The sequence below is a fragment of the Muntiacus reevesi genome, chromosome 7, assembly GCF_963930625.1.
Source record: "Muntiacus reevesi chromosome 7, mMunRee1.1, whole genome shotgun sequence".
Classification (NCBI taxonomy): domain Eukaryota; kingdom Metazoa; phylum Chordata; class Mammalia; order Artiodactyla; family Cervidae; genus Muntiacus; species Muntiacus reevesi.
Genome location: NC_089255.1, coordinates 13,222,308 through 13,240,333, shown reverse-complemented (window position 1 = coordinate 13,240,333; position 18,026 = coordinate 13,222,308). Strand labels below are relative to the sequence as shown.

The 18,026-nt window shown below is 46.0% G+C and overlaps 1 protein-coding gene across 2 annotated transcripts in view; it reads right to left on the bottom strand.

Annotated features, from left to right (window-relative positions):
* Positions 1–18,026, bottom strand: part of MAP2K1 (mitogen-activated protein kinase kinase 1) — a 75,866-nt gene that overhangs the window by 10,067 nt on the left and 47,773 nt on the right. For both annotated transcript variants that reach the window (XM_065941946.1, XM_065941947.1), the window contains exon 5: positions 17,556–17,607. In XM_065941946.1, coding sequence (XP_065798018.1) covers positions 17,556–17,607 — 52 coding nt within the window. The remainder of the gene's footprint in view (positions 1–17,555; positions 17,608–18,026) is intronic.

Genomic DNA, 18,026 nt, shown 5'->3' with positions numbered 1-18,026 from the left:
ACCTTCCAATGTTCCCATGGCCTGTTCAGAAGTGACCTATTAGGTCTTGTTATAAAAGCAAAAGAGCGGCAAGAATCAAGAGACCTGTATTTGAGTCCTGGCCCTGCCACACATTCCACATGCAGCCTTGAGCGAGCCCTTGGCTTTTGTAGTCTGTGGTCTGCGGATCGGTAAAGTGGTGATAACCACCACAGCTCTTATAGCCTCACCAGATGGAGACCAGGACCCATCGAATGAACTGTGGGCATTTAAAGAGCACACGCGTGACAGGATCACAACGGAGGATTCTTTCACGGGTTGCACTCCAAGACCGGCAGTTCCCGGTTCCAGACACCAGTTTCCTCACTTGCCCCTGCCGCTCAGACACCACTCCCCAGGCCACCGCTGCTGCTCAGGAGAGGCTGCACTGCCTCTGTGGCTGTCCTCGTATCTGCTTTCTGTTCACATGGCAAGCCAGCCTCCTTTTTTTGCAAACTTACATAATGCCACTTTCCTCCCTCTCTGGCTGTCAGCTCCTGCTTCCCCCACTCAGCCCAAGGAACACTGCCTGGGAGGCTGAGAGACCCACGCAGATGGTGGGGGACGGGGTGTCTCCCTGCCTGGGCCACATTCATCCTGGAAGCCAAATGCACACACAGGGCCCCTCAAGGTGACCCTGAAGGCCTGACAAGAAGCTGCCTGGAGACATCCTAACTTCTTCCACTCCAGCACATGTGGCTGGAGCTGCCAGGACAGGACATGCTCCTCCCTGGCACCCCAGCTAGCCAGGCTCTTTTCTGAGGACAGAAAAGAGGTCAGATAAGGCCTGAGAGGCTGTTTGCTCCCATGAGCAGCCTCCTGCCTTTGCTTCCCACAATCCCCGCCCCCCCCCCCTTCCTCTGCTCCATCCCCGGCAGCTTCCTCTTCCAGCGTGTATCACACAGTGACACTCCAGAGGGACCGCCCCTCCCAGCTAGCTGCCTCACAGCACAGGCCAGGCCCCTCAGCCTGCCTTTCCAAGCCCACTGTCTGCTCACTTCTCCATGTCCATCTCACCTGGGCTCAGGCTCGCCTGCCTAACTGATCCCCACACCTAAAACATCCTTTCCCACCTGCCCTCTCACTTCTTCACCTGGTAGAAGTCTGCTTCTTCTGAGGGCCTTTCCCAACATGGAATACTGCCCTGCCCTGGAGCCCTGGGGGGTTTAGTCAGGCTTCTTCCCTCATCTTCCCCTGCAGCCGCCTCAAATGCTATGCATGTTACAGGCCCAGGTGGTCCCTCTCTACTTCCTGAGGCCTCTCCAGGCCTTGGGTTCTCTTTCCGACCCTCCAATATCAGGAGAGTGAAGCTGGAAGGAGCCCCAGCAAGGGATGGGCCATGCTGCATTTCACAGGAGGTATCCACTAGCCTCTAAGCTCCCAGGCTGACAAGCTTCCCTAGGAAACCTATAAGATGCTAAGGTCTGAAACCCAGATCCTGCCCAGCCTCTGCAACAATGAAAAAGAATAAACCCCTCTTCTTCATAAACAAATAAGAAGGTGTTATGGAGAAACTAAGTGGAAGAAAGAATTTTCTTTTCTGATATTTTCTGCACCAGAAATAACCACTGTTCAAAGCTTCTTGATTTTTCCCCCAATGAGCACGTGACTTCAACTTGACTTCTGAGCATTTTCTACCCCTCTGTGGATTAAATAATTCACTTGTTTATTCTTTATAAACACTAATAAAGTGCCTGCACTGAGCTGTGAGTAGAAAGGACCAGTCCCTGTCCAGGCTGCCACCACCACAGGAGACGGAATTCAACAAATAAGAAGCCAGCCAACGTAGGAAGACATCGCAACAGCTCTGGTTTATTGAACACCTACTATGCCAGGCCTTTTAAATACACTGTCATCTTTAACCCTCACAACCATGCTGTAAAGTAAGCATTATTAACCCCTCTGCATATTGCAGCCATGAAATTAAAAGATGCTTACTCCTTGGAAGGAAAGTTATGACCAACCTAGACAGCATATTGAAAAGCAGAGACATTACTTTGTCAACAAAGGTCCATCTAGTCAAGGCTATGGTTTTCCCAGTGGTCATGTATGGATGTGAGAGTTGAACTATAAAGAAAGCTGAGCGCTGAAGAATTAATACTTTTGAACTGTGGTGTTAGAGAAGACTCTTGAGAGTCCCTTGGACTGCAAACAGATTCAACCAGTCCATCCTAAAGGAAATCAGTCCTGAATATTCATTGGAAGGACTGATGCTAAAGCTGAAACTTCAATACTTTGGCCACCTGATGCGAAGAGCTGACTCATTGGAAAAGACCCTGATGCTGGGAAAGATTGAGGGCAGGAGGAGAATGGGCCAACAGAGGATGAGATGGTTGGATGGCATCACCGATTCAATGGACATGGGTTTGGGTAAACGCCAGGAGTTGGTGATGGACAAGGAGGCCTGGCATGCTGCGGTTCATGGGGTCACAAAGAGTCAGACACAACTGAGCGACTGAACTGAACAGACAAGAAACACTGAGGCCCAGAGTTCAGGAGTTACCTGTCAAGGGGGTAACCAATAAAACAAGCTTTATCTGAGTATAGGAGCTGACTTGGGGTAGGCTGACATCCTTAAAATTTGATTGTGAAAGATTATAATTCTTGTTAGTGAGCAAGTGCTTCCTTCTCAGCTTCAGCTCACTACCCTCCTGAGCAAGTTTAATTGCAGGAGACGCGCTGACAGCGGGAACTAGAGCCTCCTGATTAACAAGTGAGTTCAGTGAGCCTTCGGAGCACGTGTGCCAGGTCCTAACCAGCAGCTATTTTTATCTCTCTGCTTTCAAGAGTTTTGCAAGCGAGTCCAGCAACTGCATTTTAATTTTTACTTCCCTCCCATGATCCATTAGTTCTGAATTGCTTTCATTCTGTACCTTTGTGTGCCCCCCTGCAAATGCGGTGCTCATCCCTGACCCGAAAGGCACGCAAATGCTGACAATTAACACAAGATGTCACATTAGGCAACGATGTGGTTTTCATCAGCACACGCCATTCCAAGAAATGGTCAGAATCTGAAATCAGGTAGTAATACCAACCTCAGCAGAAAGTAAAGGGGCTAAACCAGAGAGAGAGGGAGAGAAGGGAGAGAGAGAGAAAGAAAAACGGGGAAAGGGGATAGTCAAGGCATGAGTTTATGGATCCTGGATCATTTTAAATGACCCCATAATAACATATGGCAGAGCAGCCCCATATTATAGATATGAAAATTAAGGTTCAAGTAGAAGCCCCTTGCTAAAGACCGCAGAGTAACCTTCCCATTAAAAGAACCTGCCTTAGGGACTTTGCTGGCAGTCTAGTGCTTAAGACTCCATGCTTCCAATGCAGGGGGCGCAGGTTTGACCCCTGGTTGGGAAATTAACATCCCACATGCCACATGGCATGGCCAAAAAAAAAAACAAGAAAAACCTGCCTTAGAGCAGTATACTTCACCTTCCAGACTAAGTGACTTCCAAAGACAAGCAAATATGCAATCTGTCACAAAGCCAATCAACCACCAGTGGACAAGAAAATAATGTTGGCTACTTGGACATTATCATCTGAACTTCAAGAAAGAGAAATCAGCTAAAAACCTGGTTTTACCTGCCGAAAGCTAATTTTGCTCAGCAGGAGGAAAAAGGGGCAGGGTGGGGGGGAAGTTGCCAAAAGGAAAGACAGAGGTAGACTGGAAATCTGTTGAATTTTAAATGGGAAGTGGGAGAGAATTTCTAATAATATCACCATAGTTATGGGGACCCAAGCTGCACCCAAGTAAGGCATTACCCTTGATGCCTGGGTCACAGTCAGCAGGATTTACTCGTGAAGTCAAGGTCACTCACCAGTGATTCCTAGCTTAGCTTGAGACAGGCCCTGAAGGAAAACACCAAGGACAGCGTGTTTGCCAGGTAAGGACAATCCTAAGCTAAACGGAGCTGGCATTCCGAGTGCCATCTACTGAGAAGGACCCTCCCCCACCACATGCACTAACTCTGGGAAAACTGCCTCCCTGACTCCAGCCAGCTGCTTCGGATGGAGACTGACCATCAGACCTCTGTCCCCGGGCCACAGGGCAGGCCCCTAATGCAGGCTGCGCCACCAACCTCCCGGTGACCTGGCAGGTCTGGGTAAGACCAGTATTAGTTCAGTTAGAGCGTTCTTCGGGATTTTCTGTCAGAGGCTGGGAAAAGCTCTTGCCTCTCTGATAATGAGACTAAAGCCAGAGGCAATGGTTCCCATGTGGTAGAGACAGCTGGCCTGAGAGAAAACAGCCAACTTCAGAAGAGAAACAAATAAGCGAGAATGAACAGGTTCCAGGACACCACCCCACCCCATCCCCAACCCCCACCTCCGTGGATACCAAAATCTGCAGATGCTCAAGACCCTTATATAAAATGATGGAGTATTACACATTCTCTTGTACCCTTTAAATCACTTCTAGATTACTTATAATACTTAATACAATGTAAATAGTTATAAACACAATGAAAATGCTATGTAAATCAAATTTTGCTTTTTGGAACTTTTCCCCAAATATTTTCCATCTGTAGGTTGGCTGAATCCAAGGATGCAGGTATAGAGAACCGACTGCATATCTTAACTGAAATATAACAGCTAATGGAGTATGAGTCCCTAGACACAATCTTCCCTAAGGCCAGGCTACATTCTTACTCTTCCTGGGGTTTGGTTAGCTAAGCCAAACAAACAAACCACCTCTTTTATTGCTTGAGCTAATCTGTGTTTCCCAACAACCAAGAATCCTAACATCCACTGACTCTTACTATCAACTGGCATCAAAAATTACCATAAGTAGGCATGTACTGTGGTGTGGAAATGGGAGCACCAGCTTTGGAGTCAGGCAGGTCTGGATTTGAATCCTAGCTCTACCAGCACAGGCTGTGTGAGCCCGGCCAAAATCATGAGCCACCTGAAGTCGGGTTCCTTGGCTGTCAGGTGAGAGCAGTAATTCCTATTTGATGGCAGGTACTAAGGGCTCAATAAGTAACTGAGGAACTACATATGAGAAACAGAATTTAGATTTCAATGGCTCTGAAGCTTGTTATTTGTCGTCTAAGTCTGAAGCTTGGGGGTGGGGAATAAAAGCTAACATTTGTTTGAGAAAAAAACACAAGCAACATAAACAATCAGATCCTGTTCGGTCTGACTCCTACCTATGTCCCTACCCACCCCACCTCCCCAACCACTGTCAGTGCCAAGAGGATCCATGCTGTTCCCCAGGAGTCCCTGAATGTTTCTGTCTGAATCATTTGCTCTGCCTGGTCTCTTATCCAGATGCCTTCTGTATTTATATGATCTATCATCCTTCTAGTCTTGTTTGTTTGTTGGAGGCGAGGAAGGAGAAGGTGACCCAAAAGTGTCCTCTTGATTACCTCCCTTCCCTACAGGAGGGAGCGCCACACACTATCTGCACCAGGTGAGTTCTGCTAGGACACTCAAGGACTTGGCAGTGGGGCTAAGAGGGTCTGGCTGGGCTTGTGCTGTGTCTGAATAGATTTGGTGCTTACTGGGGTGGAGGTGGGAGGAGCTGGGGTCAGGGTGGGAGGTCCCGCCTCCTGCCCCTGGACAAAGCAGCAGAGAAAGCCAAGCTGCAGAGCACGCAGGACAGGGCAGCCAAAAGCGGACAGAAGCTGCCCGGGATCCCACTTGTCTTCCACCCCCGTCCCGACCCTTCCTGAGCACTGCCCACATCTGGGCTGTTGCCAACGCTCAGGAAAGTCCCCCATGATCCTTGTTAGGAAGTCCTCTCTTCTGCTCACACTGTCTCAGGTTGGTTTCTGTTACCTGTTTGTTTTTTAGGCTGACTGGCTGGCTGTGCTGGGTCTTCGCTGCTGTGCACGGGCGTTTTCTAGTTGTGGCGGGCAGGGGCTACTCTCCAGGCGCACTGCATCAGCTTCGCGCTGAGGCGGCTTCGGAGCGCAGGCTGCAGAGTGCCTGGCCTCCAGAGCTGTGGCACCCGGCTCTAGAGCACAGGCCCGGCTGCTCCACAGACACGGGTCCTCCTGGACCAGGGACTGAACCCGAGTCCCACACGCTGGCAGGCAGATTCTCAACCACTGGACCACCAGGGAAGCCCAGTTTCTGTTACGTGTGAAAAAAATAGAAATCCTACCTGAGAGGCTCCCACCTCCCCTGGGAAGCCTCACCTGACCACTGCACGCCTACAAGACTCCCTTCTGCCTGAAGCTCTTACCATGTATGTCACTTGTCACGTTAGTACTTTTGCCTCCTTCTTTCCAATTTTTTCCTCTTAAAAATCCAAACATTCAACAAAAATAGAGTATGATGCACCATCATCAACTTCAACAATTATCTACTCACTGCCAGCCTTGTTTCAACCAAAACTTTTTCTTGGTGGAAAAAGAAAATACCACCCTGTTTGTTTGTAATTAATTTGGTGCTATTAAGCCTAATGTTGGTTCCCACCCTCTAGCTGAGAGTCTCCACTAGATTCTACATTGTCACTGTAGTGTTGGGCATGGTGAGCAAGGTGGGTTCCACCTTGCTAAGGTACTGGTTAATAAAAGCTACCCCTTCTCTGGTCACCAAACTTCCAAGTCAAACCAGCTCTCCTGGGCCCACAGACCTCCTCAAGAAGTCATCTGCTCCTGAGGAGAGTGGCAGGACCGTGGCCCTAGGCATCCCTTAGAAATGAGGTTTTATGACATGAGAAGGAGCAAGACACAGCTCTGCCGGGATTGCCTCTCGGCCTGGTCTTTCCTAAAGGGAACAGGCCCAGCCTTGGGGTCCCCTCCACTCCCTGCCTTAGGGAAGGCCCAGGGGCAAAGCTAGAGGCTTCCTTCCTGTACCCACCCCACCCCCCTCCACCCACACCCGGCCTCTGCTCCCAGAGGCTTTCCAGGGTCGTCTCTCCCACCCTGTGTCCTCCTCGCCCTTCACTCGATGACTACTGTGACTCAGACCCACCTTCTTTCCTCTAGAACCATGGCGCAGCTCCTCGCTGACCTCGCTCCCCTCCCCGTCACCAGAGCTGCAGCAGCCAGAGGCCTCTTCCTCCAAGGACAGCTCGCCTCACTTCCCTGTGCAGGAGCACCCCTCAACTCCCCACTGCCCGGGATAAAAATCCAGTCCCTGCACATGGCGGGGAAGACCCTCCTCAACTAATTCTCACTTAACTCCCACCAGCTACCACCAGGAATCCTTCGTTCTAAATATTGTAAACGACTTGCTGTTTCCTGCAAGGACGTTATCTGTGTTTCCCGGCCGCTGTGTCATCGTGATTCATGTGTTTCCCTACCTAGAATCCCTTGTGCTAACACTGCCACCTGCGTAATTTCTCCCCATGTTTCCAAGCTCAGCCCAAATACCACCTCCTCCACGATGCTTCCCTAAAGGGATCTGAGGAAGCACTCTCCTCCTCCAACGGCCCATCTGCCTCACTTGAGATGCTAAGAAACAAACTCGTCTGGAGACATAATCCATTGCTGTAGGTCTAGCACTGAGGTAATTCTAGAGAACGTGACTCACGTTTCGAGCCAGAGACCACATGCTGGATTCCAGCTACTAATCAGCCACTGTGTTTCTTTCCATCTGCAAGGTGGGGTGGTCTAGACACAGTCCAAAGGGAACAGTTCTTCCTGTAAGTTAACTGCCCCCTGAGGCTGTCCCACCTGGCAGGGGATGAGCCTGACGGGCAGAGGAAGCTGAGTTACAGCCAGGGTGCCCCCTGGACACCATGGGCCGCCCACGGGTTGAGGCTCTGATGGCATCCCCCTGCCACACGCGGACGGGGACTGTGCTCAGGACACCGCGCTATGCACAGCCTCAGGGCCACCCTCACGGGCCTCGGGGAAGCCTGGCAAGATGCCGGGAAAACTCTGGCAGGGAGGACAGCACCTTGCAGGGGTCACAGAAGCAGCCACTCAGAAACCCATTATATGTGAATCTGCCACAACAGCTTGTAAAACAACAAATTTGGGCCACTTAAAATCTTGACTATCGGTGCCAACAGCAAGTCTGACTGAAGTGAGAGGAGGACTTCAGAGGCTGAGGGCAGTGAGAACCCTGTTCCTCCGGAGGCTGCTGCTGGGGTCCCTTGAGGTAACTTAGAGACCCTCCGCTGTCCCCAGGACTAGGATCCAAAAACACTCTGTCTCGTAGAATGCTAAAATCTCATCCTGACCCGAGAGCTCCCTGTTTCCACAGAACCCTTTATCCCGGGCAATAAGGAACTCTCTGGGAGGGGACTCTGAGCAGGAGGGCCCCCAGGTATAGGCGACTCTAATGCTCTGCAGAGAACCTCACAGCTCACTCCAATCACAGTCTGACTGGGCGTTCCCTCAAAAATCTAAGTCCCAGCCACTGGGTATAAAGTTCAGGCAGGTTACATGCTGCTCCATCTGACAGAAGGAAGAGAAAACCTAGCTGAGGCTTAATTTAACTCTGTTATCAGCATTTATTGATCTTCATCGGCCAGCAACTCCAAGGCAGACATTACTCACGGGCTCCACTGTATGAACTCTGCATTGGTCTAAATCCTATTATCTTTCTTCAGGGTCTTAATCAGAACAAGATCTTGATAATGAGAGGGGGCTGAGCGGCTTGATGGGCTGGTGATGCAAGTCATTGCTTTCAATGGCATGAAGTACAGCTATATCTGAGCCCCCCACCCCACACCCCTTAACTCATAGGCTAACCACTTGGGTCAGCTTTGGATGAACTGGACCTCTGACTTCCTGCCACCCTAAGTAGAAAGGCTACACAGAAGCCAGTGGAGTTAACTAACCCCTCTCAGAGCCCTAGGGTCTCCTCCCCACGTCATACACCCTCTTTTCAATGAAGAACTTAACCATCTTACATCTGACTTCTGTGCTTCAATTCTAAAGCTTCCTTGGCTAGGGGATTCTTCTTCCCCTTAACTCAGTGGTCAGGAAGCTTTTACTGTCAAAGGACCAGAGAGCAAATATTTTAAGTCTTTGAGGGCCACACAATCTCTTTCACAAGCAACTATTCAGCTCTGCCATTACAATACAAAAGCAGCCACAGACAACACTTAAGCCGGGCTGTGTTCCAGTAAAATGTCTTCATGGACACTGAAATTTGAATTTCACACAATGATCACATGTCACAAAATTCTGAAAAACAAATCTTAGTTTGCAGGCCATACAGAAACAGGGAGCAGGCTGTGAGCTGCCAATCTGCCCACCCCCTGCCTTCAATGCTTAATTATTGTTTTGATCCTGTGTTAGCAGTTTTCTGTCTTGCTGACCCAATGCTTAATATTATTTACAGTGGAACAACTCTTTTCACCCTATTTTTGCTTTCAGAATCTGTTCCTCCCATCTTCTAGTTACAGAACTCCTCTTTTTCATTTGGGATATGTTCCCCCACAACAGTGTGTGTTCCTGCTGGGGTGCCAATGAAGGACCCCCATCTATCCTGCCCCAAGACACGTTCATAAGCTAGTCCCCTGGACACAAGAAGTGGCCCAGGACTCTTGGGGCTCTCCAGGCAGAGCCAACCAGTGATTCATGCACTGACCTAGATGCTGAGGAGAGGAGGCAGTGCTTTCTCAGGGACACGGAGCACAAAGGACTAGAAGTGTTGGGTTATGAGGTCCCTGCTGCCCCCGTGATGAGCACCTGACTGAAGAGGAAGCCCGACCTCAGGAGGAGGAGGAAAGCCAAGCGGCCACCAAAGTCCTGAGACTATCATTTCAACTCCACACTCACCCCTGCCTTCAGACCTCCTAGTAACTCAAGCCAGTAAGTTCCCTCTTCTGATTAAATAATCATGAGTTAGGTTTCTAATACAGTCAAAGAATCCCGACTAATTACATCACATCAGGTTCTATTTGACAGTTGGTGGTGGGGTGATTCATGCACAAACCAATGGCACTGGCTGTGTTCCACCACCCACTGGAATCACTTACAGATATGTCTCTTCGCCCTGTTAGACACTAAGCTCCCAGAGGACACAAGTCATTTACAAGCCAACTGTCTGCCCTCCTCAGCGATTCACCCAGTCTCTTGCATTTACAATACAAATTACTCTTCTTGGATGGCATAAGTGCCTAGAAGGACAAGTAAACATGGAAGAATGTGTGCGTGCACCTATACAAGACTGTCAGCCAAAGAGTTCAGAGAAAAGGTAGACTCCCAGAGGAACCATAGATCTAATCCCCACCTCCTGATCAACAACCCATAAACTACACACACCAGGCTGAATCACACAAACTGTGCTCCCTTTGAACACACAGGGAAACAGAATACAATGTCTGCACAACACCCAGACAAATCACAGTGGGCCACTTCACTGTGGATGAAATCCAGACTCGGAGGACTTCAGACTCGGAGAATATCGGTTATACTTGTCCTACTTAAGAAGTCCCGTTCCACGATGGCAGAGACCAAGCGCTTCAGGAATGAAGGTGAGCATCTGCTGATCTCTAGGTTCCCATCCAGAAACACAGGAAAGCCAGCCCCAGGCACACCCAGAGCAGTGCAGCTCACGAGGTCCAGGACACACTCACCCACTCCGAGAAAGAAAACGGAAACTTTCAAGAGGCCACTACCTGCTGCAAAAACAGGACCTAAGCAGTAGGTGAAAACACTCGTTCACCCAAACACCATTACTATACTTCCTCTCACTTAAAAAGTAATTTGGAAGTGCTGGTATGCCTAAGTTTGTATCACTGGCATATTCCCACCCCCTAAAAAAGAAGTCTGAATCAAAGTGATAAAATTTTTGCTTGCCTTCCTGAAGATTCTGTGAAAAATTATATTCGAAAAATCTTCCAGTCAATGTTTTAAAAAGCAAAAGTGCCCCCAGAACAACTTATGCTATAAGTTTCTTTTCTACATTTGTTTTTACTTAAGAGTAAGGCACACCTAGAAATCACTTTCAACTTTAAAATCCTGTTGGAGACTTCCCTGGCAGCCCAGTGCTCAATGCTCTGTGCTTTTACTGCCCAGGGAGAGGGTTCAATCCCTGGTCAGGGAACTAAGATCCCACATGCTGCGTGGCGAGGCCAAAAAAAAAAAGGAAGAAATCCTGTCACTTTTGCACATGGATGTGCCAACCCGTACCCCACATTCAGTAGGAAGGGAGAGCCGCTTGATACCTGCATGATTGTTGTGGCAGTGCACGCTTCAGAGGCAGTGCCGGTGGGCCCGTCTGGGAGGTGACTGAGCTGGCAGCCCACCCCCGGTGAGGCTAAGACGGGCCAACTGGCCCACAGCAGCCACCCTGCGGGAGCCGCGGACTCAGGCTGCTGCTCTTCTGCCTGAGTGACCCAGCCTCCCAAACCAGAGCAGTCCTTCCTGGTCCCTGCCCCAACACAGTCTGGGGATTCAGTTTTCTGAAGGCCTGTCTACACTTTTGGGGGGCTTCCCAGATGCACTAGTGGTAAAACCAAAAATTTTCTTTAAAAGAAAAAAAATTACACCAGAGATTTAAAAAAAAAAAAGTAAAGAATTTTTTTTAATGTGAGGCAAAGGTAAAGCCTTTTTATTCTTCCCCATTTTACCTCAAGGATAGAATGAGAAGAAACGGAGCTTAAATTTCAGTGCAGAAGAATATATGAAAGCAGAAGCGGAACTCACTGACCTTACTAGCAGTGACAAAGCCTAAAGACAGAGGCAGGGAGACTCTCATTCTCACTCCAAGTCAGCTTCCAGCAACTGTCCACTCGTCGTGCTTCTTGATAAGGAATCAAGTAGTGCAAGAGGAGGACCACTTCCAGGCCAGGCCTTACAGTGAATTCTTTCAGGAGTCTTTCTGGACAAGCCCCACAAACAGCATGAGTCTGAAAGGCAAGCGGCCAGGCCTGGCTGCCCGCATACACACTCTGCTCACCGGAGCAGAAGTCCTTCTAGTGACTGCTCCTTGTCTGCTGGGCAAGGAGTGAGCTCTCCATGAAGACATCTGTCCGGAATCCCGCCTGGCTCATGAGGCAGCTCTCTATGCCAAAAAGCAATAAATGGTGGAGCCAGAAAAGAAATTGCTGGGAAAGTGAGGGCAGCACCGCGAGGAAGGGGAAAGCAAGCTGGTTACTCCGGGAACAAGCTGAGACCCTCCTCTCTTCGGAAGGGAAATAGAGTGAGTGCTCCTCCAACAACACAGCATGGCACATGGAAGCCACGTGACAGAGAACACCAGGACTAGACTAACGACTGCACTAAAAACAGGAGATGTGGGCTCCGGGCCCAGCGTCACTTTCTGTCGCGCCCCTCTGAAGTTCACACTCACTCGAGCCCCTGAGACCCTCAAGCAACCTGTGTTACCATGGATTAATTCTGACTGTTCTAGTAGAACCATGCAGTATAGACTCTTTTCTATAAGGCTCCTTTCACTCATCATAATGTTTGTGAGATTTGTCCAAGTTATGCATATCAACAATTTGCTCACTTTTATTGTTGAGCTGTCTTCCGTTGTTTGAATATATCAGAATTTGTTTACTTGCTCATCTGGTGATAAATATTTTGGTTGTTTCTAGTTTGGTACTATCTTTAATAAAGATGCTTATGAACATGTGTGCCCAAGTCTCTGTATGAACAAACATTTTCATTTTTCTTAGGTCAATACTGAGAAATGAAGTAAATGGATTGTATGATTTAACTTTTAAAAAAAAACAACTAGCAAACTGTTTCCAAAGTAATTGTCCCTTTCCCTGGCTGCGTTTAAGAATCTCTCTTTATATCTCTCTTGATAAAGAGATAGTTATCAGCAACTTGACTATTTTTTTTTCTTTTTGCTTTTTTACAGCGTTACTGATATATAATTTTACCCTTTTTTAAAACAAAAATTACTTATTTATTTAGTTGTGGCATGCGGGATCTTCAGTTGTGGCATATGGGATCTAGTTCCCTGAATGGGGATCAAACCTGGGCCCCCCGCACTGGGAGCATGAAGTTTTAGCCACTGGACCAAAAGGGAAGTCCTAACTGGTATATAATTTTCATACAATAAACTCCATATATTGACAGTTAAAGTGCATGACTTGATGAGCATATATATATGACCATGACCACAATCATGATTATAAACACATCTATTACCATCCCCCTCAGTTTCCTCACACTCCTTTGTAATTCTTCCCTTCCACCCCCCTTCCTTCATTCTCCAGGCAAGCACTGATGCGAATTCTGTCACTACAGATTAGTCTGCAATTTCTAGATTTATGTAATAGATTCACATAGCATGTAACAAAGCTCTTTTTTGTCTGACTCTTTCACTTAGCATCACTCTTTTAAGATTCTTCCATACTACTGATCTTTTCTACGTATTATTCTTTTTATTGTAAGCAGTATATTGTTGTATGGATATACCACAATCTGTTTAGGCATTCAACTGCTGATGGACATTTGGGTTGTCTCTACTTTTGGCTATTACAAATAAAACTACTATGAACATTCAGGTACAAGGGCCTTATTGAACCTATGCTTTCTATTTTTTTTAGGGAAAATCCTAGGAATGAAATGGCTGAATGTATCATAGATACATACTTAACATTTTAAAACACTGATAAACTGCACCATTTCAGATTCCTATCAGCAGTGACTGAGAGTTCCAATTGCTCCACATCCTGAATAACATACATTTAGTCTCTATAGACATTCTAGTCAGTGTGTAGCTGTAACTCACTGTGGCTGTAACTTACATTTCCTTCATGACTAATGATGTTGAATATCTTCTCATTTGCTTATCTGCCATTCACATATCTTCCTTCTTTTGTAAAGTGACTCTTCAAATCTTTTACCCATTTTTAAAATACTTATTTTATTTACTTATTTGGCTGTGCCAGGTCTTAGATGTGACATGGGGGATCCAGTTTCCTGACTAGGGATTGAACCTGGGAGTTTGCATTGAGAGTGCAGTCTTAGTCACTGGAACACCAGGGAAGACCCTACCCATTTTTTAAAAATTGCACTGTTTATCCTTTTATTAGGTTTTAAGAGGTCTTTAAATATTCTCAATGAAGTCCTTTGATGGATATATATTTTGCCCATATTTTCTCTTAAGTCTGTGGCTTGCCTTTTCATTTTTGTCATAGCATCTTTTGAAAGACAAATGTTATTAATTTAGATGAAGTGCAATTTATTGATTTTTGCTTTACAGTCTGTGCTTTCTATGTCCCATTTTCTCTTATCCATCCATTCATTCATTTTTGGCCGTGCTGAGTCTTCGTTGCTGTGTAATGGGCTTTCTCTAACTGCGATGAGCACAGGCTGCTTTTTGCTGGGGTTCTCGGGCTTCTCACTGTGGTGGCTTCTCTTGCTCCGGAGCACAGGTCCTAGGTGCACGGGCTTCAGTACTTGCAGCACGAAGGCTCAGGAGTTGTGGGGCATGGCTTTGTTTCCCAGTGGCTTGTGGGCTCTTTACAGACCAGGGATTGAACTCGTGTCCCCTGCATTGGCAGATGGACTCTTAACCACTGGACAACCAGGGAAGCCCCTGTGTCCCATTTTAAAACTCTCTGCTAAAACAGAGGTCACTAAAAGTTTTCTGTGTCTTCTTTTAGAAGTTTTAGACTTTTAACCCATACAGTTAGACCTGTGATCCACTGAGAGCTAATTATTGTATATGGTGTGAGGAAACGACAGACGTTCATTTTTGTGCATATGGATATCCAATTGTTCAGTATCATTTGCTGAAAATATTCTTCTTCCTCTATTGAACTACTTTGGAATCTTTGTCAAAACTCAACTGACTATATACGTCTTTTTCTGAACTCTTCATTCTGTTCTATTTGATCTATTATGCTTAGCTTCACACCAATACAAACACTCTACTGATTACTGTAGTTTTATAATAAACCTTAAAGTCTAGTAGTCTTAGTCTCCCAACTATGTTTTACCTTTTTAAGGTTGTTTTGGCTATTTTAGGTCCTTTGCATTTACATTTAAATTTTAGATACAATTTATCAACTCTACAAAGGCTACTGGGATTTTTAATGGGATGTCTTTGAAACTACAGATCCATTAAAGCAAATCTGACATCTTAAGAATACTGACGGTAGTGGTTGCATAACAATGTGAAAGTACTTAGTATATCACTGAACTGTACATTTTATTTTTTTATTCCACTTGAACTGTACATTTTGAGATGGTAAAAATGATCAATTTTATGTTATATATATTTTACAATTTAAAATTTTAATTAAAAAAAAAAAAAAAAACACCTATTCTAAAATTCAGAATGTATTATAGTACATAGAGCTTCCCTAGTGGCTCAGATGGTAAAGAATCTGCCTGCAATGCAGAAAACCCAGGTTCAATCTCTGGGTCAGGAAGATCCCCTGGAGAAGGAAATGGCAACCCACTCCAGTATTCTTGCCTGGAGAATTCCATGGACAGAGAAGCCTGGCAGGCTACAGTCCATGGGGTCACTAAGAGTTGGACAAGACTGAGTGACTAACACTGGGAATACAGAATGATTCGTAAGCTGGGCAGTAAACCCCACCAGTCCACTCCTCTCTTCCTCTGCCATCCCTTCCCAGACCTGTGCTAAGGCACGTTGTAGCTAAAGGGACATGACCAGAGAACTATGTTTTCCATTTGTCTTTGCTCTGGCTTCTTCATCTTTTTTTAAAAATAAACTTCATTAAGATATAAAGGGCTTTATACACTACTAAGTGCTTCCCAGGGGGCACTAGTGTTAAGGAACTTGCCTGCTAATGCAGGAGACAGAAGAGATGTGGGCTTGATCCCTGGGTTGGGACGATCCCCTGGAGGAGGAAATGGCAACCCACCCTAGTATTCTTGCCTGGAGAATCCCAAGGACAAAGAAACCAGGCAAGCTACAGTCCACAGGATCACAGTGTTAGACACAACTGAACAGACTTAGCAAGCACACATATACTATAAAATGCAACCACTTTATCAGAAAGTTTAACTTTTGATAAATGCATATACTCACATATCTACCACCGCAATCTAGATACAACACTTCATCACCCCTAGAGAGTTTCCTCAGGCCTCACTGATGTTAATCTCTCCATAAGCCCTCAGGCAACCACCGATCTACTTTCTGTCCCTAAAGACCTGTGTTTTTTTCTCTATAATTTTACATACATGGAAATAGTCTACTATTTTGTGTCAGGCTTCTTCCATCTAACATTAAGTGTTTTTGATAGTCATCAAAACTACATGTGTCAGATTTCTCTGGTGGTACAGTGAAATAAGAAGATAAGATAAACAGTAAGAGTCTGCCTGCCAGTACAGGGGACATGCGGCTGATCCCTGGTTCCGCATTCCTCGGGGCTGCTGAGCCTGTGTGCCACAGCTCCTGAGCCCACAGGCCTACAGCCTGTGCTCCTCTGCAGAGACGTCACTGCAGTGACAGGCCCATGCACGGCAGCGAGGAGCAGCCCTGCTCCCCGTAACTAAAGGAAGTCCCCACACAGCAGTGAAGACCTGGAGTGGGCAAAAATAAATTAAGTTTTTAAAAACTATGTGTGTCAAGAGTCTGTTCTTTTTATTGCTGAATAACATTCTACTGTATGGATATACTGTAACTTGTTTATCTCTTGGTAGTTATTTCTACTGTGAATATAGCTGCTTTAAATATTTGCATATGAGTCTATATACACATGTTTTCATTTATCTTAAATATCTAAGAAAAGTACGGTTATATGATAAGTGTATACTTTTATACTTTTATAAAACCCAGAGTTTCTTTTATAGTCAAACTCATATCCAGTCAGTCATGGCTTTGGGCCTATGCACAGTCTAGTCCAGTGGGCAGCCAAGGACACTGAGGGCTGGGTACCTAATTCCAGCTGGGGATCTGGTCTGTGCATACTGGGGGACTATGGCTTTCAGAGTCTCAGGTAACAGGCATCAGCTCAGTTCAGTCGCTCAGTCGTGTCCGACTCTTTGTGACCCCATGGACTGCAGCACACCAGGCCTCCCTGTCCACCACCAACACCTGGAGCCTCCTCAAACTCATGTCCCTCGAGTCAGTGATGACATCCAACCCATCCAATCTTCTGTCGTCCCCTTCTCCTCCCGCCTTCAATCCTTCCCAGCATCAGGGTCTTTTCCAATGAGTCAGTTCTTAACATCAGGTGGCCAAAGTATTGGAGTTTTAGTTTCAGCATCAGTCCTTCCAATGAATATTCAGGACTGATCTCCTTAAGGATGGACTGGTTGGATCTCCTGGCAGTCCAAGCAACTCTCAAGAGTCTTCTCCAACACCACAGTTCAAAAGCATCAGTTCTTCGGCACTCAGCTTTCTTTATAGTTCAACTCTCCTATCCATACATGACTACTGGAAAAACCACAGCTTTGACTAGATGGACTTTTTGTTGGCAAAGTAATGTCCCTGCTTTTTAATATGCTGGCATATGTATACTGGTATAATATGCAGGCATGCCACATAGCAAAAAGAGGGTGGTTCTTACTGCTCCACATCAAACTAAACAGTCAAAGAGGCGTAGTAAAAATAAAAAATACCAGCAAACGACTTTTTTTTTTTTTTTAAGCAAACGACTTTTATACCAAAACAAAACATAAAAGAGGATGCAACAACTTTTAGATTTCAGCTAAAATCCAAAACATCACAATTAGCAAATAATTTCTTACCTCTGTGCATAATCTTGTGCTTCTCCCTCAGATATGTCAGGCCTTTTATTACCTAGGTGAGAGGAAATGTAAAAAGATGGAAACTGAAATCCTGGTGTTTAGAAAATACTCAACCTTTCTATTTTAAAATTATCTGGAAAATACTTCATCTAACATCACAAATTTGCCTTCTTCCCTTATTTTTCTCCTCTCCTTTGACTTTTTGCATCTGTCTTATTAAGAAGCCATCTTTTTACATAGTATATAGCAAATGATTTTTAAGCAAAATTGGTAATTGTAAGTTTAGATAATTTACATTTAAAAGAACACTTTGCCTGAATTCATTTTTTAATCTTCAATCTAAAAAGAGGCTTTCTGATGCCAAAATGAGAATTCCTTTGGATACCCCGTCCTATTTTTCAAGATAGATTTTAACATACAGAAAGTTACTTTGCTAGTTTTAGTGAAGGGGAGACGGTATTGTATCTAGAA